The 21,670-nt window shown below is 55.8% G+C and overlaps 2 protein-coding genes across 3 annotated transcripts; one reads left to right on the top strand and one right to left on the bottom strand.

Annotated features, from left to right (window-relative positions):
• The first annotated feature begins 285 nt into the window (after positions 1-285).
• Positions 286-7,225, top strand: RPUSD1 (RNA pseudouridine synthase domain containing 1). Its single transcript, XM_078605084.1, has 6 exons — positions 286-1,052; positions 2,444-2,567; positions 3,404-3,506; positions 3,998-4,099; positions 4,902-5,053; positions 5,819-7,225. Exons 1-6 carry the CDS (start codon positions 871-873, stop codon positions 6,065-6,067), a joined length of 912 nt encoding a protein of 303 aa, XP_078461210.1. The 5' UTR covers positions 286-870; the 3' UTR covers positions 6,068-7,225.
• Positions 6,932-21,577, bottom strand: ZNF598 (zinc finger protein 598, E3 ubiquitin ligase). Of its 2 annotated transcripts, none has more exons than XM_078605072.1 (15): positions 21,153-21,577; positions 18,857-18,969; positions 17,707-17,836; positions 16,985-17,196; positions 16,310-16,527; positions 15,911-15,998; positions 14,609-14,814; positions 14,133-14,265; positions 12,200-14,010; positions 11,607-11,810; positions 11,176-11,386; positions 10,642-10,804; positions 10,064-10,232; positions 9,241-9,338; positions 6,932-8,381 (listed from the first exon to the last, which is right to left on the bottom strand). In XM_078605072.1, the coding sequence occupies exons 1-15, from the start codon at positions 21,327-21,329 to the stop codon at positions 8,286-8,288; spliced, it is 4,029 nt and encodes a 1,342-aa protein (XP_078461198.1). In that variant the 5' UTR covers positions 21,330-21,577; the 3' UTR covers positions 6,932-8,285. The 2 variants fall into 2 exon arrangements, with proteins under 2 accessions (XP_078461198.1, XP_078461199.1); XM_078605073.1 differs by having other exon boundaries at positions 14,609-14,799.
• Positions 21,578-21,670: the final 93 nt, after the last annotated feature.

Below are 21,670 nucleotides of genomic sequence, written 5' to 3'. Positions count from 1 at the left end.
TCGCCACCCCCCCGCCAACACCCCCCCCCCCGTCATCCCCCCCCCCCGTCATCCCCCCCCCGCCAACAACCCCCCCGTTCACCCCCCCCCCGCCAACAACCCTCCCCCCGTCATCCCCCCCGCCAACAACCCCCCCGTTCACTCCCCCCCCCCGTCAACAAACCCCCCGTCATCACCCACCCGTCAACAACCGCCCCCTCCTGTCATCCCCCCCGCCAACACACCCCCCCCTGTCATCCCCTCCCCCGCCAACAAACCCCCCGTGACGTCAGTGCCGGCACGTCATTGGCGCGCGACCACTCGGCCGGGACCATGTGGGCTGATCGGTGGCGTGTTGGGGTCTCAGTTGCTTTGCCCGATTATAAGACGCACCACTGTCGCCGGCGCTGCGGTTTCATTTTACACGCTTTTATTTAACTCATTTAAATTAAAAACATTGTGGGGCGAGTCTCGTAGTTTGGCCAGTGTGCGAGCGAGCGTGTGTGTGTGTGTCGCCGGACAGATTTGTACAACTGCATTGACACCCAACACACACACACGAGTTCGGGTTGCGGCTCTTACTTTCCGGAGCTCCGGAGAATGCATTCGTGCTTCTAGAGTGGACCGATCCATTCATGGATATTTTACGTCCAGCCCTGGTTGCTGCGGCTCTCTGAAGGGCTCTGGACCAGCCCTACATTGCTTGTTGATTTCTCAACTGGCCCGACTTTTACGTTGGAGGTCCCTGGTCTAAGTTCCTGGATGCTGGGGCTTCCGTGATCCCAACGCCGATTGCTGGAGGAGCACCCCTCCTGCTCCAATGTCTTGATGCTGGAAGAGGTCCCTGTCCCCCTCCAAATCCCTTGATGCTGGAGGAGCCCCGGCTTACGCATGGAGGCGGCGCGACTTGAGCATCTGTCCGTGCTGCTGGAGGACGCCGACTATCTGGTGCTGGACAAGCACTGGGACCTGCGCATCGACAGCACGAGGCGCCGCGAGACGCTGACCGTGCAGCAGCAGCTGCGCCACCGCTACCCGCAGCTCCTCGACCCCAGCACCCGGCACGGATTCAGGTGTCGCCTGCTGCACAACGCCCCCCACAACCCACCAACCCTTGTCGCTTCGACGACGTCGCCAGAGACACCCAAAGTCCACTAAATCGAGTCACAGAATTGCCAAATGGACAACATTGGGGGATTGGCAAGCGGTGCAGTGTTTTTTTTCACGCAAATGTTATAAAGGTGCAGCCCTGCAATTCCTTGCTCACACCAGGGTCTCCCGCTCTCTAGAACTCGCTCTCGTGGGCATTCTTAGGAAGACGGATGCTTGTGTTGCCTCCGAAACGTCGTGATTTAATTTATTTGTTTTCTTTTAACTTACGTGACTTTACCGAAAAAACCAAAGAGTATGAATCCTTGCAGTCACGAAAGCTTCAAATCTAGAATTCTTGGCCTACTCCACGCAGGCCACCTTTGAAGAGGTGGAAGATGCCCACACTTTACACCATCACCACCACAACCTGCCCCATTGACCGACTGTTGATGGACAGTACTCGTGCATACTGCCGGGTGACCAGAGGCGGGGATTTTGAAGAAACTTGCCTCGTTGTTTCCACTGCCACACCAGAAGAACGAAACGGTGGACCTCTGGATTGCAAGTCCAGTGTGCCAACCATTGGCACCACGCGTATGAGATTATAATGCACCCATGCTATTTCCATCCACATTTAGAAACATGCGTTTAGATTTTGAGTTGAAACTTTCGTGACTGCAGCAATCCACACTCTTTGGTTCTTTCGGTAAAGTCACGTAGGTAGAAAAAAAAATAGATCACGACGTTTCGACCGCAACACAAGCAATCGTCATCAGGCGAGACAACCACAGCAAGAAAACAGCAGTTTTATTTTACCGAAAGAACCAAAGAGTATGCATTTAGATTATACTGGTAGGAACGAAGTGAACCAGCCTACAATAGATTATATCGTCCGTCCGATGTCCGATTAGGTGTAGCAACATCGCCCCCTACTGCAAACACTTGGCAGGACCCTACAAAACCTTTACACTCAGTGAGGCTTTCCTGGCTAAACAAGTGTAATAAATACATTATGTTTATATTCTTTGGTTATTCGTTCCTACCAGCCCACCCCGCACGGACCTGTTTTGGCTGCTATACATTTCCACGTGAAAAAGCCACTTCGTTGAGCCATCATGTGGCCAGCCAGGTCGCTTCTGAAAAAGAAGCTAATTGCCCAGTTGCCTTTACCTGGTCAAAATAGACTTTTGTGTGTGTGATTTGCCTACATTTCCTAAGACTTTGCACTCCAATCGTGTTTTCGTATCATTTGCTGCAACCCTCTCTGGCAGCACCATTGGAACCTCCTTTGCCAGTAGCAAAATATAATTGTTTTTTTACCCATTTTATCTGGCAACAAAACTGACACCTTTTTTTACCACCTCTGTGGCAGGTTCTGCCACCAGCTGGACTACGCCACGAGTGGAGCCCTCTGCGTGGCCCTGAGCCGCCAGGCTGCTGGAGGGGCCTTCCGGGCCTTCAGTCAGCGGCGAGTCGCCAAGGCGTACCTCGCTCTGGTGAGCCGGCAAAGGGCTTGCCTGTGGCTCGTTTGTGTTACATCCCATACCTTACCAGTGCCCTACCTTATTACAGACCAATTCGGACCTCATTGGTCACCCCCCCGTGCCCTTATACATCTCAATGTTCATCCTACAAAGTCCGTATTTAAGCGGCTGTATGCAATATGGACGTGAAAACTCAATTTCTCTGTGCAAGAATACGGGTAAACCGTATAGCTATGCGCACCATAGGTAGCCAACCGTGCTAATCGGAGGTCGGGGGACGGATAATTAGATACAAAAAAAACATTTTCAAAGTGTGTAGCTTCCAGTGGCTTTTTAATGTCGGAAGAGCGTTACAGTCGGTCGCAGAAGCGCATCTGAAAGCGCGCGATGCGGTGACCGTCTTTGTTCGATGGCCAGCCAAAAAGCCGTGGGCTCAGACCCCTCAACCCTTACCCTCACTTTAAAGTGGAAAAGGAGTTGAATTAAGAGTTGGGTATCGCAGCCTTTCCTCGTATGCAGTATATCGTAAACATAGGGCAGCGATTCTCAACCTGTGAATGGCCACCCCTACCCGACATGGCATTTAACTCACAGAGGTCTATACTGGTATAAAGACCCACCAGACTTGCATAGAAATTCATGGAATTACGGACCCATGAACTCGCATGATTGAATTATTTTAAAAAAACTGGTTTCTCAAGTATGGTCACCATTGACTGTCACGTAAAATGTTGTTCTGCACTTAATTTGGCCTTATTTCAGCTTTTGAGAATTATCCTGTAAAATATTCATTTTGTCACGTGATGTACGTAAACTTAGGTGTGAACTCCCGTTTCTGACGTGTGCAGGTGAGGGGACACGTTAAAGAGGAGCACATGACCATTGACTATGCAATTGGAAAGGACACCAGGGAGGGACAGACACACATGATGTGCGTGGAGGCCACCCCAGGTGAGAAGTGGGGCATGGTGCCCGAAATGATCCGGTTTCATCGGACTGGAGGTCTTTGCCAGGTTTTACAAATAACCCTCAACAAGCTCTCTGTCAGGCGAATCACAGGCGTGTGATCCAGCCCTTTGAAGTTCAGGGTTAGTGGATCATATAGATTTTGGAAATAACCAAATCTGGTGAGCTGCAAGGTGATAAGGGTTTCAGTTAAAAAAAGGGCATAACCTTCCCCAGGTACTTTAATTTTATTCCCACAAGTCAAACATTTGTATCACACTATTTTAGTGTATCAGCCTAATGAGTTTTCGGGCCCAATCAAACAAAGCAATTCTGGACCTATTTTCACCACCTGGGTCAGACTGATTATTCAAACATTACTGGGCAAGAGCACTCTATCTAAGCCATGTGGCCGCGTTGACCGCAAATAGCCACATTTGTGGAAACGTGTAGAAGGGGCCTTTGTGCCACGACCTTTCTGCCGCATGCTCCCACAGGCTGCGACAACCCCAAGCCATGTCTCACGGAGCTCACGGTGCTACAGACCGGTCGCTACGGCGACGACCCCGCCACCAAGGTGCTGCTGCAGCCCATAACAGGTGTGCGACTGCATGGTGCCAACAGAGACACCGCCACCGCTCGCTCGCGTGATTTCTCTCTCGCACACGATGGGCAAAGTTGGCAAGTCGGTCACTCGCCAGGGGATGTGCCAAATATTCCGGATCGACGCACTTTCCCTGCTGTATTTTAAAGAAAAAGTTGGGGCAGTGTTTTATTCTCGCAGTCGTGTGTGACCAGATTTATATAACTTTAATTACACCGGGTACACGTTTGGGGTGTGTCTTAATTTCTAGAGTGTCTTATAATCCAGAGAATATGCTAATCTGAGAACGGGTCCTTGTCATGTCGACTGAGACAATAAAAACCAATGCAGAAGACAGAGCACACAGATGAGACAATTGTACACGGTACAGACGAGATAGACAATGCACTGTTCAGACGAGACGTAGTACGGATGAGACGGACAATACAAAGGAGACTGATCATACAGAACATGTAAGACAATAAGCAACGATTGTTTGAATAAACTCAAGACCCCAGATATTTACAATTCCTAGATTTTACTCATTACACGCCAGTGAGATTCTGCACACTACGGGCTATCATCGGTGGTGATAGGCTTGCAATTGTGGGTGTACAGACACGTTTGGGCATGTGTATTTATGCTCGCATCTATACGCACGTGTCCGCGTTCCTGTTGGGGCTGGGCGTGGCGCTGGCCACCCACCCCTGCGTGCGCCATAGGTGCTCGCTAACAGCACTTGTCCAAGCAGTCACAGTTAAGGCTATACTGGGGATCTTTCTCTTTGTTGCGTCCTTGTGCATGGCCGCCGCGCGCAGGCCGCACGCACCAGTTGCGTGTGCACTGCGACGCCGTGGGCCACGCGATCGTCGGGGACTACACGTACAGCCTGCGCGCCGACACGGCGCCCTACCGCACCATGCTGCACGCCGCGCTGCTCCGCATGCCGCTCGGAGAACGCACGGTGCAGGCGCGTCGACGACTTTGACGACCGCACCCCACCGCGCACCACAGCACACGGCCGACTGCGACGAATGATTCTGTACACAGACTAAGATAATAACAAAAAATATTAAGAGACTGCAGGATACCGAGGAAGACCAAAAATTGGAATTGGCTGTGTCGTATGTAAAAAAGATCGGCCGATGTCACCGATTGGATGACGAGATATTCAAATTATTTGGCGATGCTGCGTTGCCAATGCTTTGAAGGGCCATTCCCTAAAACGTCATATATTTTAAGGTATTGTTATCAACGAATATGTTGTTGTTTTATAAAGGGGGGGGGGGGGATAAATTGCAGACCTCTCACACCAAGTGTTTCACCGCTTTGGTCAACTAGACTGAGAGTAGGGGTCGGCACGGTTTGAACCGACTCAAACTGGTTTCAAATTGAGCAATCCAAACCAAACCAGCGACGACTGAACCAAACCAAACCAAAACCAAACCAAACTAAGCTAAACCAAACCTCTTAAGTTGGCTTGAACCAAACTAGTTTGAGCCGGTTCCACCCTGTCCGAGCCAAACCGAGTCGGTTTTCGTAGCCCCAAACCAAACCGAACCAGTTCAAACAGAGCCAAACCAAACCGATTTGGTTCGGTTCAAACCGCGGTTTGGTGGTTTGAGCCAAACCGTGCCGACCCCTAACTGAGAGCGACTACATTTAATGCGCAGGCCGAGACCAAAATAAAAACAAATGCTGACTCGAACTGTGCCGCTGCTCTCGGTACCGGCAGGCGGAGGCGCCCGACCCATTCGTGCCAGACGTTGACCCGAGCTGGTGCCCCGAGCAGACGCTGCGGAGCGTCGACGAGGCGCTTGCTGAGGTGGTGAGGAAGGCCGTCGCCACGGAGGCGAGGCTAGCCGCGGAGGAGGCGGAGTTGGCACGGCGACTCATGGCAAGTACGAGGAGCACCAGGCCGGTCAGCGAGGCGACGACGGAGGGTCTGCGGCGCTGGCTGCAGGAGTGGCCAGCCGACCTCTAGCCCCAGGCGTGCGACCTCTAATTCGGGTCGGGTCAAGTTGGCGCCAGCACCACCATCGTGCTGGGGTGGTTTGGAAGCACGCTCCCAAGAGAATGCTGCCATGCACGCCTTGTTTTGCGAGTGTACAGCAACCGACTGTTCTTCTGGAGAGGCCGAATGCACCTTACCTTCACAGGTGTGTGTGGGGGCGTCCATCACGTGCTCGAGACTTCACTGCAAACTATAGTCTCCGTTAGCCATTCTCAACACACTGCGGGGCGACCTCTCCCAAGTGACTCCACTAACCTTTTGCCACTCCTGACCGCTCCAGTACTGCCGATGTTCTCTGGATCTCCTTCCTCCCAATGTATCGTTGGTTTCCTTCAACACAACTAGAAACTGGAAAGCATCCGACCGTTTCCTGCGTATAAACAACCCCCATCGTCCTTTAAAAATACAAGCACCTCCCCCCCTCTAGATCCCGAGGTGCTTGTCATGCTCTCTGTGCAGTGCCTTTAGATGCTAAACAAATCAAACTGCTTTGCAATATACAACCTTTATTAATCCGGGCCTGTATAACTCATCTGTGGGCCTATATTCATCCACGTTTTGTGCTACTTTATAACAACAGTCATGAATAGCCTTCAGTTCCTTTGACACTGCCAGAACGAGGTCTCTTTCCTCCCCCATACTTCGCCACGCTTGTCAGTGCGGGTCGGTGAAGTGAGGGGAGCGCAGCCAGGACTGGGTTTAGATATCGCTCGCCACCGATGCTGTCCGTCCTACGTGAGAGTCAAACCTCGGGTCGCCCGGTTCGTTGAGTGGGGCGCGCGCTGACCATTGCGCCGCCGACTCGCCGTTAATAAAGCGTTGAACAAGTTAAGAAGCTTTTTAAATTATTATTTTTAATATAGTTTTTATGTTGCAATCCAGTGGTGATAACAATGTGTGGCGAGGGTATTGTTTTAAATAGAGAAAGCTGTATGGATGACTAATTCACAATGAACTTGCACACAAGCTGCAGTCTACCGATTTCACGATTGGAAACCACCACGATGGGACAAACCGGATTTTATTTTGCAGGTTTGCAGGAAAAAAACTAAAACAATTTTAACTCAGAACCAATATTTTGTCATTTGTCTTTTATTTATTGAAGAATAAAGTTTTTTTTGGGTTTTATTCAATGGCCGTATTTTTTACGCTGTTCTTAAATAGTAAGCCATTCATTTAAACACCCTGTGTTTACGCACTCCTGACATCGCCTCTTAACCATTGAACCCTGACCCTTGCCCCTCCTCCCGGGCAGGATGTAAATTCTCACCTGGCAGAGGATGTGGCATCTCAAAAGAAATAAACGTAAAATAAAGAATTCCATTCTTTTCTCACCAAATCACATGGGCGAGTTGGGTAATGACTTTGGGAGAAATTCGCGACAAAGGCATGAGCAGCAAGGCGAGTCTGACTGTCCGACTCTTGTTCAGACCGGCCAGCCACCCCACCCCTCCCCCCAAAGCCTGTTCAAGTAAGCGACTACACTGCCCGGTGGTGTAACATCTACGTCTTGAGGGTGTATCCCTCACGGAGATGCCTCATCACTGCAAGGCACCATGGGGAGCAGGGAAGTGCTGCTTGATAAAAGGCGTCCTGCACTGCTACTTGAAGCTCTGTAGAAGCGCAAGAGTGCCTGTAACACCAAGTTGCACCCTCTTGTCGGGCACAATAAATAACAGAAATTTAATCTGCCGTTCTTGTTTTAACATACCTTTCTGTGGCGATTCTCAGCAAGCTAAACTCTGAGCTTTGTACTTTTGTCGCATTGTGTCGTTGGCTTATTGGCTTGTAACGAGGCATCTTAATTGGCAACATTCGTGGAAACATGCGACCGCCCCTCCAACCCGGCCCCTCTGCAGTCGCCACTTCGTGCCTCTACCCAACGTTATCGCTCGGCCTTCCTCGCTCTCCCAATATATTTATTTACCTTGAGCGCATAAATAAGAGCACTGCTGCCTTCGCAACAAATTACCGTTTCAGCATTATACATTTTCCTGTCCCTTTCTCCAATTAATATAATGGAACTGCACACTGTGGGGGTGGAGACGTGGGGTTACCGTGACAGCACCTCCACCAGCAACTCCAGTACAGTTCGCGATTGTAGGGCTGCACCCGCAGCAACGTTGGCACGGGCAGCCACATGGGACGGCCGGTGGGGCTGGAGGGGCCCGGGTTGAGTGACAAACAGTTAGAGGGTTGACCGGGCAGCCGATGGCAGTGCTGGGAACTCGTCCTCCCCTCCGTGCCTTGCCGTGTGCCAAGACCAGTCTGCAGGGCCGACGACCTGACGACGATGAAAATGACAATCGCACACAGAGCCCATCAGCCGGCTTGGATACACAGCGAGCGTCTTTGAAGGCTGATGTGGCCTCAACACAGTGTTTGTGCCACGCTAGGTGCACTCTAAGGCCATGTGAAATGCCCCAGGTTTGCTGGCAAACCCAGATGCCATGGGTTGAATGACTGAGATGACTGAAGATGCACCACCTGTGCTCTCCACGGTCCCATTTTGCTGCGTTTTAGGCACCCAGAGCTCTGCTGGTTGTGAGCGTCGCTCCTATGCCCTCCACAATATTGAATGGTGACTGCCTCCAACTCTCCAATATCAAGTTTTACGAGCCTCCTCCACAGAGGTCGAAGTCATTGCCGAGTCCAAAACAGGAAGATTTGTTACCCTGGACAAACTGTTGGGGCAAGTGCTGTTAGCAAGCACCTATGAAGGCCGGCACGGTACACGAAGGGGTGGGTGGCCAGCACCACGCCCGAGCGCCTTCGTCTCCCTAGTGGCGATGTTTACACCTCGCGCCAGGTATTCATTCGAGGCCGAGTCGACTTAGGGGAGGCCCAGGACCGGTTCGGATAATTGTCACTGGTGTTGGCCATGAACGGGAATCGAACTCGGGTTGCCGGGTTCATAACGCAGCGTGCTAACCGCTACACTACCGCGACCCACGTACACACATGTGCGCACACGTACACACACGTGCGCACACGTACACACACGTGCGCACACGTACACACACGTGCGCACACGTACACACGTGCGCACACGTACACACACACGTGCACACACACGTGCACACACACACACGTTCACAGGACCGCGTTCATAACGAGCGTGGCGGAGCGTGGACGTCGCTCACCTGCTGGCAGGACGGGCAGCAGCGGCAGTCAAGCTCACTCCCGGAGTCCGCGACTTTTGCCCCCTGCCCCTTCTTCTTCCGGGCCGCCCCTACTGCACCTGGCGGTGGCAGCGAAGCGTGAACGACTGCGGCGGCAACGAGCGCTCTGCACGCCGTTGTTGACGCGGCGGCGCCACGTCTCTCGCGAGGCTTTCGCGAGACGTTCACAGATACTCTATGCCACAGGAATAATCACTGCATCGTCAGCCGTGCCTTGTGTCACCTGATTAGCGATGCTGGGAGCTGAATAACATCACTGCAATGGTTCCCTTTCTTTAGCCAGGATCTCCACTTTGTTCAATCATGATCCTTTCTCTGTTTGTTTCATAGTTTGGGATACTGTACGAGCTTGTTATCGTAACGTGTTCCGAACCATTGTGGGGTCTCCTTGTCTTGACTTTGTGTACAGAGGGGGGGGGAGGAGGGGCGGTAAACTTCCAGGCCAGGAGAGTGACGATACATCGATCGCTTCGCGCGTCAAACCGCGTGCGATTTTTACGATTTTGACACGGGACGATTGCTTATGGCAACATGTTGGCTTATCAATGTAAATGCGACTGTAAAAACCGAGGCAAAAATAATGAAATTGTCGAATGAGAATCATGACCCAGGGAGGACGGATGGCGGCGTGAATCTCTACAGGCCGGACTACGATGATGATGGAGAGCAGTTTGCTGCTCTCTCTCGCTAAACATAAATTACCCACAAAATTACTTTATTGGGTAAAAGCGCACGGCAAACAATAACTTTGCCGTACGTGCAAAGTTATTGTTGTTACCTGTACCTGGTTGCTGCTGCTGCCGCCGCCGCCTCTGCCCATGGGCGTCCAAGAGCTGCCGCTGCCTCTCCGTGTCGGGCAGCAGCACCAGCAGCTCCGGCAGCACGACGCCGAGGCCTACGGGGCCCAGCAGGGCCTCGCAGCGCGCGTGGTAGTCTATCGCTGACAGCGAGCCCTGGGCGACGCCACGGTGGGGATGGGGGGCGGGGAGGGGGGCCGGCAGGGCAAGGGGGTGACAGGTAAGTTCATGGGCGAGGTCATGGGCGAGTTCACAGGGACGTCTGGGACGTTCAAAGATATTTGTGAAGCCACAGAGAATCGATTTGATTTGTCCAGACCCACGATCAATGAATATTACAACGCACCAGCACCATTAGCTGCAATTACAATTACACTGTGATTACAGTTCATTGTGAATGACACAGTCGTAGCAAAACTGCGCTGCGTATACCTTGTGCCGCACAGTGATAGCTGCCATTGGGGAGGGGGGGGTTCCGCTTTGGCTGCAGCGGAGCATTGTATTAGTTGAGATATGAGATTACGATCGTGATTGACCCCAGGTCTGTCTGGGTTTGTGCCCCCACCTGGCGGAACTGGCCCGAGAGCTTCTTGAAGTCGGTGAACTTATCTTCGTCCTCCCCCAGGATCCCGCGCACGCGATCGATCAGGGAGCGGTTTCGCTGCACAAAGTTTTCCGGGGCTATGTAGCCAGTGCCGGCGCCGCCACCTCCAGCTACCTCCCCCTCTCTGCAAGCACGCACACACACAAAAGGCACACGACACATTAACGTACAAAGACCTCTTCTGTTGCCTTAACAGATTGTTGGGGACAGCAAGCACCTATGAAGGCCGGCACAGCAGAAGAGGGGGTGGATGACCATAGTTACACATCGCACCAGGTACTTGTTTGAGACTGAGTCGACCTAGGGGAGGCCCAGGACCGGTTCAGATAATTACCACTGGTTGGCCAAGAGCGGGAATCCAACTCGGGTTGCTGGGTTCGTAGTACCGTGCGCTAGCAGCTCCCCATAAGCATGCGGATACACAGACATGCACATATGAACATACTGCGTTGGGGTTAGATCGTGGCTGACGATTGCCTGGAGTGCCAGAATCACCTGCAGTCGCCGAATGCGGCCGGCACGGCCACGAGCCCGGGCGGGGCCCCTTTCGGCACGGCCACGGCCACCACCGCGGCCAGGCCCGGGGGGGCGATGCTCGTTGTGGACCCCCCAAAGCCTGGGGGAGCCGTGGCCGGTGCTCCCAGGCCGGGCGGGGGCTGCTTCACCACAGCGGCGGCGGTGGCGACAGGGCCAGACTTAACGAAACCTGGCACGGAGGGAGAAGGAAGCGATAGACGGTTAAAATCCAAAAACACGGAATTAGACTTCGCACAGCTCTGTTCTGGTTGAATATCACCGAATATCCGTACAATCATCATCAGTTCAATTTTAGAATAAAGTTGTATTCCTAGGAGGGATTTACCCAAAAGAAACCTGGCTAAATTGACGAACGGTGAAAGGGGAGGGTGTGTGGAGGTGGGGCTCACCGGGCGGTGGCTTGCGGGGCACAGCAGGCGCAGTCAGCGCCGGAAAGTCATCTTCAAGGCTCAGGAAACCACTGACTGCTTGCACCGGCGGCGGCAGCAGCAGGGACGGCGGGCCAGGAGGGGCGGCCAGGCCCGGGGGTGGTCGAGGGACGCCGTTAGCCAGGGTTCGCCGCTCGGTGCCGTTCGTCTGGTCAGCGCCGGAGGCTGGAGCCGGGGGGAAAGAGATGACGGTGACGAGAGTGGAGGAGCGAGCGGTCGGGGAGCGGAGGAGGACAATCGTCAGAGAGCAGTATCGATGGAGACAAACGCCTCCCGAAGGCGGGAAACCCCCTACGAGCCCCTCTCCCCGTGTGGCGCGCGTCGACACATCGCGTTGCTGATCAACGTCGCCCGCGATACACGCGTCAAACTGCGTGTTTACCAAGCAATTCACATCCATGCAAATGTACATGCTAATGTTCTATAGGCCAATGGAGCGGACGAACCTATAAACCAGAAACAATACAAAGGGGACTGCACAAACAAGAGTACGGAAAATCAACACCGAAGCAAATTGCGACTGAACGACATCAATTTATTGAAGCGCTTCTCACCTGGCTCTTCCCACTCCTTCTCCCACCAGCAATCGCTCTCCGAGCCACTGCTCCTCCCCGCCTCCTCCGCGGCCTGCCCGCCGGCGTCCTTCGCATCGTCCACTCCCACCTTCCGCCTCTCGCTTCTGGCCGCCCCTTTCTCGTCCGCCGCTGTACCCGCCCCGGCCTTCCCCTTGCCCTTGTTCCGCTTAGCCTTTGCTCGCGACGCCTCGTCCGCGGCGGGCTGGGCCTCGGGCGCGACCGCTTTAGTTTCGCCGACGGTGGCTGCTCTCACCGGAGCCGCCGCGGTCGTGGTCGCGGCCCTCTTCTCATCCGCCCGCTCCCCGCCCAGTTGCTTCTTCCCGCCGCCCTTGCCCGAAACCTTGGGTGCGGCGAGTAGCGACGAAAGGTCGAAAAGCGTGGGCGCCGATCGGAACTCCAGCGAGGTCACAGCGGGGCTGGCGTCCTCCTCGTCGTCGTCATCGCGGTCCAGGCCCTTCATCACCGCGATTGCCGCGCTCCGGTTCTTGCGAGCGGCTACTTTGCTGCTCTTCTCCCCCTTGGCGCTTGCGGCCACGTTTGCCGCGGTGGCGGCGGCGCCGGAAGAAGAAGTGGGAAAGCACGGCGGCTCCAATTTTAACGTTTGGTCCGACAGTGCCGGGGGAACCGGGGCGGCGGTGGCGGCCGCGGTAACACCAGAGCTGCCCCACGCGGAGGCGCCGCCTGTGCCGCGCTGCTGCTGGCGCCCCCCCACCAGACCTGGCCGCGTCGGGACCTTCCCAATGAGCACTGGGAAATCGTCCTCCTTGAACGCCCGTGCGGCCACCGTGGACTGCCGGGCTGCGCCGCCACCGCCGCTCCCGCCGCCGGGCAAGCCCCCGCCGATACGCTCTGCCCGGCTCAGCGTCGGCAGGCTCGGAAAGTCCTCGTCCAGCGGCGCTTGTGGACGGGACCCAATCTGGACCCCTGAGAGATAGGGACGCTCCTCATGGGAAGAACTGGGCTGGGGGGTCTTGCGAGGCTCCTGCTGTTGCAGTTGCTGCGCTTGCGTTGGTGCCAGCGCCCTGGAGACCAGCGCCTTCCCAAGCGATGCCAGGGTGCTGGGCTCGTCGTCTCGGCTCAAGGTCGCCGGCTTCTGCTGTGGTTTCTGTGGCTCCGCTTGCGCCTGTGACCTGGCCGTCTCCCGCACCGGCGCCGAGCCGATCGGCCCAGTCCTGAGCGCCTTGGCGCTCGCGCGGTCCTCGGCGATGCCGGCCGTCCTCTCCTCCCGCTTGGGTGGCCGTTTCTGTGGGTCCGGGGTCGGCAGCAATCCCTTGCGGAGCGACTGCAGGCTCGGGAACGCCTCCTCTTCCTCATCTCCCTCCTCCACCCTCGCGTTCCCCCGAGCCTTGGCCTGCAGCTTCATGCGCTGTGGTGGCGCGCGTCCCGAGCCCAACTTCGTCAGGCTCGGGAAGTCTTCCAGTTCCAGCTTGGGCTGCGGCCTCGGCTGCTGGGCCTGTGGCGGCGGGCCTTGTGGTGGCGGGCCCTGTGTTCTCACCGGCGGGCCCTGAGGCGGCGGGCCCTGAGGCGGCGGGCCCTGTGTTCTCAGCGGCGGGCCCTTCTGCCGTTTCGTGAGGCTAGGGAACTCTTCCTCCCTGGACTTAGGCTGGGGCTTCGACTGTGGCTGAGACTGCGTGGGGGCGAATGTTCGGCAGGGTTGCCCGGCGAAGCCCGGCACGAAGGCCGGCGTGGAACCCGTCAGGCTCGGGAACTCCTCATCAAACACCCGGATGTGAGACTGGTGCATTTTGGCCGCCATGTTGGAACGCGCGTGCGCGCTCTCCGACGCCGAGCTGAAATTCAAACAAACCCCCCCCAATGATCAGCAACGCGGAACAAAAAAGGATCGAGCACCCGTCACCGGGAAGGAGACAGTGGCCCGTTAAGTGGCTGTGGCAGCAGCGTGCGGGCCCACCTGGTGGAGGTGGCGACAGCGCCCAGGGCTGGGAACTCGTCGTGGGCGAGCGGCCCGTTGGACACCGTCTGACCGGCCGCCAGCGCCACCCGCTTGGCTGCCGTGTCACCCGTCACTGCCACCCTCGTGCCCACTGGTGGCGAGACAGGGTGTGGGGATGGCTCGTTAGAGCGCATGATGGCTCGTGATAAAGAGGATGTTGGCTCATAAACAGTGAACAGCTCGGCGGGATGAGCAGGAAAATGTGGACAGCAACGGGGACGGCACGTTGGGCAGCGCGACACAGAGCATGACACTGACCAAGTGTCAGAGATGGACCTGGTATGAACATTTTCAACTGTGAAATGTTTGACCAAATACTGTGTTATCTCGGCCAAAGATGCCGTCAGGCATTATAATTGATCCCCAGGCCTGATCAGAGGGAGAGCGGTGCTGTTCGTTGCGCGATGCAGTGTGGTTGCACTCCGGGACCTCACCCTCGGCCTCCATTTGGGCCCGCTCCGGACTGTCCCCGTCGCCTGAAGGAGAGTATCGTTTCGCTGTCTGCTCCGCTCCGCTTCCTGCAGCAGCTGCTGCCGCAGCCGCCACGGCCGACTGCTGCTGCTGATGTTGCAGCTGGGCACCCAGCGACTCCCGCAGCGCCATCACCAACTCCCGGCCCTCGTCCCTGGTCGTGACGGCACTCACAGACACCCGGCACGGTTAGTCGTAGTTCGCGTGCGTTACCTAGGGGCGCCGCGGTATGACGACACCACGGTACGTCGTACGGTACAAGACCCACGATAATCGCATCGTACGTTTTGAAAAACATAGGCATATCGTAATTGTCGTGTGCGCGTGTGTGAGCAGGTGTGAGCAGGTGTGTGTGTGTGTAGGTGGGGAGCGGTGAAGTCACCGCCACTGAGTGGCGAACGGCGGTTGTTGTTATAAGTATGTGTCTGCAGGTGTGAGTATCTATGTGTGAGCAGGTGTGAACAGGTATGTGTGCGAGCCTTTGTCTCTGTGCGTGAGCAGGTGTGTGAGTTGGTGTGTGCGTGTGAGATCCGGTGTCCGTGTGAGCATGTGAGCAGGTCAGTCTGTGAGCAGGTGACTCTCTGAGCAGTTGAGTGCGAGAGTCTGTGATAGTGCGAGCAGGTGAGCGTGTGAGCAGGTGAGCGTGTGAGCAGGTGAGCATGTGAGTAGGTGAGCGTGTGAGCAGGTGAGCGTGTGAGCGTGTGAGCAGGTGAGCGTGTGAGCAGGTGAGCGTGTGAGCAGGTGAGCGTGTGAGCAGGTGAGCGTGTGAGCAGGTGAGCGTGTGAGCAGGTGAGCGTGTGAGTGTGTGAGCGTGAGATCAGGTGAGCGTGTGAGCGTGTGAGCGTGTGAGCAGGTGAGCGTGTGAGCAGGTGAGCGTGTGAGCAGGTGAGCGTGTGAGCGTGTGAGCAGGTGAGCGTGTGAGCAGGTGAGCGTGTGAGCAGGTGAGCGTGTGAGCGTGTGAGCAGGTGAGCGTGTGAGCAGGTGAGCGTGTGAGCAGGTGAGCGTGTGAGTGTGTGAGCGTGTGATCAGGTGAGCGTGTGATCAGGTGAGCGTGTGATCAGGTGAGCGTGTGAGCGTGTGAGCATGTGAGCGTGTGAGCAGGTGAGCGTGTGAGCAGGTGAGCGTGTGAGCAGGTGAGCGTGTGAGCAGGTGAGCGTGTGAGCGTGTGAGCAGGTGAGCGTGTGAGCGTGTGAGCGTGTGAGCAGGTGAGCGTGTGAGCAGGTGAGCGTGTGAGCAGGTGAGCGTGTGAGCAGGTGAGCGTGTACCGGTTTTCCCTGGGTCTCGGTCGTCGCGGTGGACCCCTGTTCCTCGTATCTCGCTCCACGTCTTCAAAGTCCGCATTTGTCACCACACCTGCTGACCACACACCGCAAACCACACCTGCTCGCCACACACCGCATCTGGCCACCACAGACCACACACTACCCCTGGCCACCACACACCAACACCTGCTCACTACACACCACACAGCACCCACCACGCACCAGACCTGGTTGCCACAAACCACACCTGCTCACCAAAAACCGAACACCACAACTGGTCACCACGTGACCGAAACACACCCCACCGCATGTAACACCCCCGCTACCACCCCCCTCACCATCTGCCCCCCCACCGCCAACCCCCCCCCCCATCCCCGCTTCTGGGCGTGCGACGGCACCCACCGTCGTTGCGGAGGTGCCGGCGGAGCGGGCACGTGAACTGCAGCTCCAGCTGCCGTGTCTGGCGGGCCTCGGCGCGGTTGCGGCTGTGCACGCTGGCGCGGTGGGCGCGCAGGTCGATGTCGGTGCGGAAGGCGTTGACGAACTCCTGGCCCTGGCAGGGGCCCTCCTCGCACAGGAAGTGCTCCGCCCGGAAGTGCTCCCGAAGGAAATTGTAGTCGCTGAAATTCGGGGGGGTCAGTGGGGGGGGGACGAGGGTCAAGGGGTTGAAAGCAATGGCGCGGTCTGGGGTTATGGAGTGAAGAGAAGATGCGGCCCCAAAAACGATACACACACCGAGAGTGCTTATACTGGTATGGGTAAACAGTTGGTAGGGCTGATAGGAGGGTACAGGAGGTAGGGCTGGTAGGGGTTGGTATGGGTACACAGTATAGTTGGTAAGGGTACGCAGTTTGTAGGGCTGGTAGGGGTTGATATGGGTACACAGGCGGTAGGGGCGGGGGGGGGTACAGGCAGTAGGGCTGGTAGGGTTACACAATTGGTAAGGCTGGTAGGTGGGTACAAGCAGTAGGGGTGGTTGGGTTGCAATTAGTAGGGCTGGTAGGGGTTGGCATGGGTACAGTCGGCAGGGCTGATGGGGGCGGCTGGCCCAGAGGCCACTGGGCCTGGCCCCCTCACCTGTAGTACTCGTTGGTGCCCTCGGCGTCGCAGAAGTGGCAGTAGAAGTGGTCGCGCCGCAGGTGCTTGAGCAGCTCGTCGTTGTCAAGGTAGCGTTGGTCGCAGAACTGGCAGAGCGGGTGGCCACGGTGCGAGCGGTCGTCCGGGTCACCCGTGCGCCGGTGATGCGCCAACTCCTTCCGCGTGTACCAGCGCCGCTCCCTTGAGAAGATCTGAGCAGCACGCACGCACGCAAGCGCACAAACGCATGAACAAGATCTCCCGTTTGAAATTGAATCGTAATGTGTGACACACATGTACACACACAAACGGAAGATTCCCCCCCCCCCCTCCTTGGAGCGGTGAACAGACTGTTGGGACGGAAGTTGTAAGGTAACAACGATTAGCTCACAGCTTTATGGTATTTAGCACGCACACGCAATAAAGAGAAAGACATACATGCACAAGCAGATACACATAGAATCGGAATCTTTATTTAGAGTGGAAGAATCTGATGAGCTATGAAGCTCTTTTTCACAGATGTCCAGTAGGGGCGAGTCAGAAAGTTGCAACAAAAAACAACACAAAACCTGATGGGAGTACAGAGGAGAGGAAAGCTTGCGTGAACTGACAGATGAATCACCTGAAGTGAACACCAATCGTGAAGAGAACGCCCTCCATCTCTCGCTCTCTCTCTCCTTGGGAGCAATCCACGTCTCACCGCAATGTACGTCTCCACTCACCTTGAGGTGGCGCAGGCAGAGGTCGCACGGGAAGCGCTCGTGCTGCTGCTTCATGTGCTTCTGCAGCTCCTGCAGTGTGGAGAACGGCGGCAGCGCGGGGCAGCGCGGGCACGCGTGCAGCAGCAGCTTCCTGCACGTGACGGAAACCGGGCGGTGATGTGACGGGTCAGGACAAAATATCTGTTTTGTCTTTTTACTCCCCCCCCCCCCCAAATCTCCATTGTGCAGTCTTGCTGCCAGTGGTGTAACTGCGTTATCCGTGGTAACAGGCGAGCCCCGACAGTGATTTAAAATTGCCCGGTTACTGTTCCCATAAACTTCACCATCAACTCCTCCACCCATGTTGACTTGACTGTTTAGTCTCAACCATACTGCGTTCTACCAGCACCACACTTGCAGCAGGTCACAACGCTTCTCTTTTCCGCTTCTTCTCTCGCGCTGCTCGGCAACTGTGACTTAAAAACACTACTAAACAAAATAACAACAAAAAGCCCACCAACGGCGTCACTCGTGGCAAGCATCAGCGAGGTCGGCGGTGCGAACGCCCCTACGAGGCGCGGCGCTGATGAGTTCCAAGATGGACAAGGTCTGCGGGAGCCGGGCGGGGGGCTGGGGACCGACTAGGGAGAGGTAAGAGCCGCAACCCGCCAACGGTGTACGTTGAACTTCTTTCACACAGTATGTAGGCAACCATGCGAATCGGAGGTGTGGGGGAAGAACAGCAAACTAAACACAAAAAAGCAGTTCTAAAGAAATGAGTTTTCAACCTAGAGTTAAAAGTGCATATCTGCAGTGGCTTCCTAATATCGGAAGAGCATTCTAGACAAATGCAGAAGTACATCTGGAAAGCGTGCGATGCGGTGATCGTCTTTGTTTGATGGCCAGCCAAAAGCCGCTGTGAGGATGACCGGAGTTCGCGTGAGGGTTTATGCTCCTTGACGAGATCAGCAAGTTATTGTGGTTCATTTGTGGAAATAGCTTTGTGTGTGTAATGAGTGCGACCTTAAATGTATTCGTTCGACAACCCGACGCCAATGCAGCTTGGCGAGCACCGGACGGACACGGTCAGATCTTGCGGTACCCTCCCCCCCCACCTCCGTCACGACACGTGCCGGAGAATATTGTACACAAGCTGCAGTTTGGCACCGACCTGTACTTGTCGCGCGTGCCCTCGCAGTCGAAGCAGATGCCGTGCTCCCGGTCGATAGTCATGCGGCTCGTGTCGAAGGACGCGAAGGGGGCGAACGTGTGCGTGAACACCACCTGCCGGACGGCGCGCACGGCATTGGCAGGTCCCACGGGCAGGGCAGGGCAGGAGTGAGCTTAAGACACCCATTTGACCGATGGAAAATTGCCTTCGGTGGCTTTAGGCCATCACCAACGAGGCAATGTAAGACGCATGGACCACCGACTCTCAAGTACTGTACTGCCTTCAACACAATCTCCCTATAAATAATCTCCGCTCCTGGCCAATAACAAGCTGACATTCGTAGTCCGTCTGCGTAAATCACAATTTGTGTGAAGAGTTAATGGCTTGGGAAGCCCTTCTTCTAGCTGTGGAATAATCGTGGCTGTTGATGTCCTTTGATGGAAATACTGCAGTCCGCCGTGGGCATGTGGAACTTCCACTAATGGTTGCAAGGCATCTGTGCATTGGCATATGTTGCTTAGAGTTTGTCTAAACCACTACCTGTCAGTCTACATTTTTTCATGCTGACTAAATGAATAGACCAACACAGTGTGACATTATACGTATCAGAAATATTGACGTCGACAAAGACGAAACCTAATCTCTCGGGAGGTGCTCGTGATGAAACGGACAAGAAGAACACGTGTTGGAAGTGAGGACATATTTAATCAAGGCAAATGTAAACGTAAAGACACGTCAGTGGGTGGCCGCGCCTTGGTTAGAATGTTGATTCGGCAGAGTGCACGGGGAACGCATCAGTCTTTTCTTGGATTTTCTGTTTGCACATAGTCACTTTAAGATGTATTCTTGTTCATGTTTTTGTTTATGTTGTTGTTGCGGTTGCACCCGATTCAAGAGCCGAATGGCTCACAGGGCTATACCTAATAAATGAACTTGAAATCAGAAAGTCGCTCACCACTGAGATGTAGCAACGAAATGTGCCCGCGTACAGGGCGGCTCTCTCGCTAACTACACATCACAGGTAACCGTGAGAGATTGGTGACCGCTTGGGGGAGGGGCAAGTGTTATGGCCGATGTGTGAGTCAACTAATACCTGTACAGTGTACACTAAACTTCAAATCTAGTGTACACTAACTTTATGATGGTTCAAGGCCATGAACGCCTTGGTGATAAAGGGGTGGGGAACCTTTTTTTCTGCCAAGGGCCATTTGGATATTTATAACATCATTCGCGGGCCATACAAAATTATCAACTTAAAAATTCGCCTGTCATATTTGGTCAAACATTTAATTAACCCACCCCTAATGCGATGGCTGGGACTGCTTCTCTTTGGGCGAGGCGTGTGATGTTAGCTGCTGGTATTGATGTTGCTGCTACTCGCAACTGCTTTGCCAGGTTTGCTCCTAGATTTATTGAATTTCGAGTCCCGCCTGCGATTGTCTTGGCAGGGCCACACCAAATGATTTCGTGGGCCTTATACGGCCCCGCAGGGCCAGACGTCCCCCACCACCCCTGTGATAAAGGATGGCTCAATTACCCGTGTCTCATCACAGTGAGCCTCCCCACCCCATTCAAGTTAGGCCGCTGTTATCGTTCAATGTCGCCACGCGGGGTTACGCAATTAGTCCGATTACAGGCCAAGAGACGTGAACTATCATCGGCAACCACCTTCACCTGAACGATTGGCACCCGATGTGCACTGTGGACCTGGTTGGGTTCGAGGGGGGGGGGCCGAGCAAAAGACTCTGGACCTGACTGGGTTGCTGCCCACCCAGCCACCCGCCTGGGCCAGGTGGAAGACGCCGCAGATTTTGAAGGTGGCCCAGCCGAGGCTGGCCGGCCTAGTGGAGGCATTCGGGGTGCCTCAGGGAGAGGGCCGTGGGGTGTATGGGAGAGAGAGGCGCGATCGGTCAACAAACCGAGGCTGGGCCCGGGCAAGGCCAGACAGGAACCAGCGCCTCGAGAAGGGAACGAGGTCGGGAGGGTGCGAGCGAGCGGGGGAGGTTGTGGGTGGTCAAACGAAGGCAGTGGGGAAGATCGGGCAGTGGGGGGGGGGGGGGGGGGCACCGTGTGTGTGGGGGGCACCGTGTGTGTGTGTGGGCAAGGCAGCAAATGGGTAGTGGACAAGCGACCAAGGCAGCGGTTAAGCCGAATAGACAAGGCCAGACATGAACCACGGCCTCGGCTAGAGAACGCGCATAGGCCCAACTGGGACGGGCGCATGGGCCCGACTTGGGTGGGCGGGTGAAGGCCGTGGTGGTGGGGGGGGGGACAAGGCGAGTGTAAGTGTCGTCACCTCTGCGAGCTCCAGGCGGCACACGGCGCAGTAGGGTTGCTCGCTGAGCACCCGCATCTTGGTGGAGCACAGGAAGCACACAGGGTGGTCACACTTGCCCAACGCGAACACGTCCACCTCCTGGCAGCACAGCACGCACGGCCCGTGCGCCGCGGCCGGCTTGTTCGTGCTGGCCATGGCGACGATGCGGTGATGGGGGGTGGGTGATGTTGGTGTTGGCGGTGTTGGTGTTGGCGGTGATGAGCGTTAGCGATGAGGCGACGGAGGTGGCGGTGATGATGATGGTGGTGGTGGCGGTGTTGGGAGGGTGGTAGCCGGGGAGGGGGGGGGCCTGGCTCGCTGGGCGGAGTGACCGCACGGCACCGCGTCTGCGCCTGCGTGTCAAGCGCCGCGCCGCGCGACTCGACCGGCGGCCACGTTGCTCAGGGAGGGGCGGGCGGGCGGGAGGGGAGGAGAGCGAAGCGCGCCGCCCTCTGTTGGGCGAGGCCGCGCGGGCAGTGACGTCATGTCGCGCGCGC

This window comes from Lampetra planeri, chromosome 23 (genome assembly GCF_965212315.1).
Source record: "Lampetra planeri chromosome 23, kcLamPlan1.2.h2, whole genome shotgun sequence".
Lineage (NCBI taxonomy): Eukaryota > Metazoa > Chordata > Hyperoartia > Petromyzontiformes > Petromyzontidae > Lampetra > Lampetra planeri.
The sequence above is the reverse complement of the archived record's forward strand: the minus strand, read 5'-3'. Positions and strand labels throughout refer to the sequence as shown.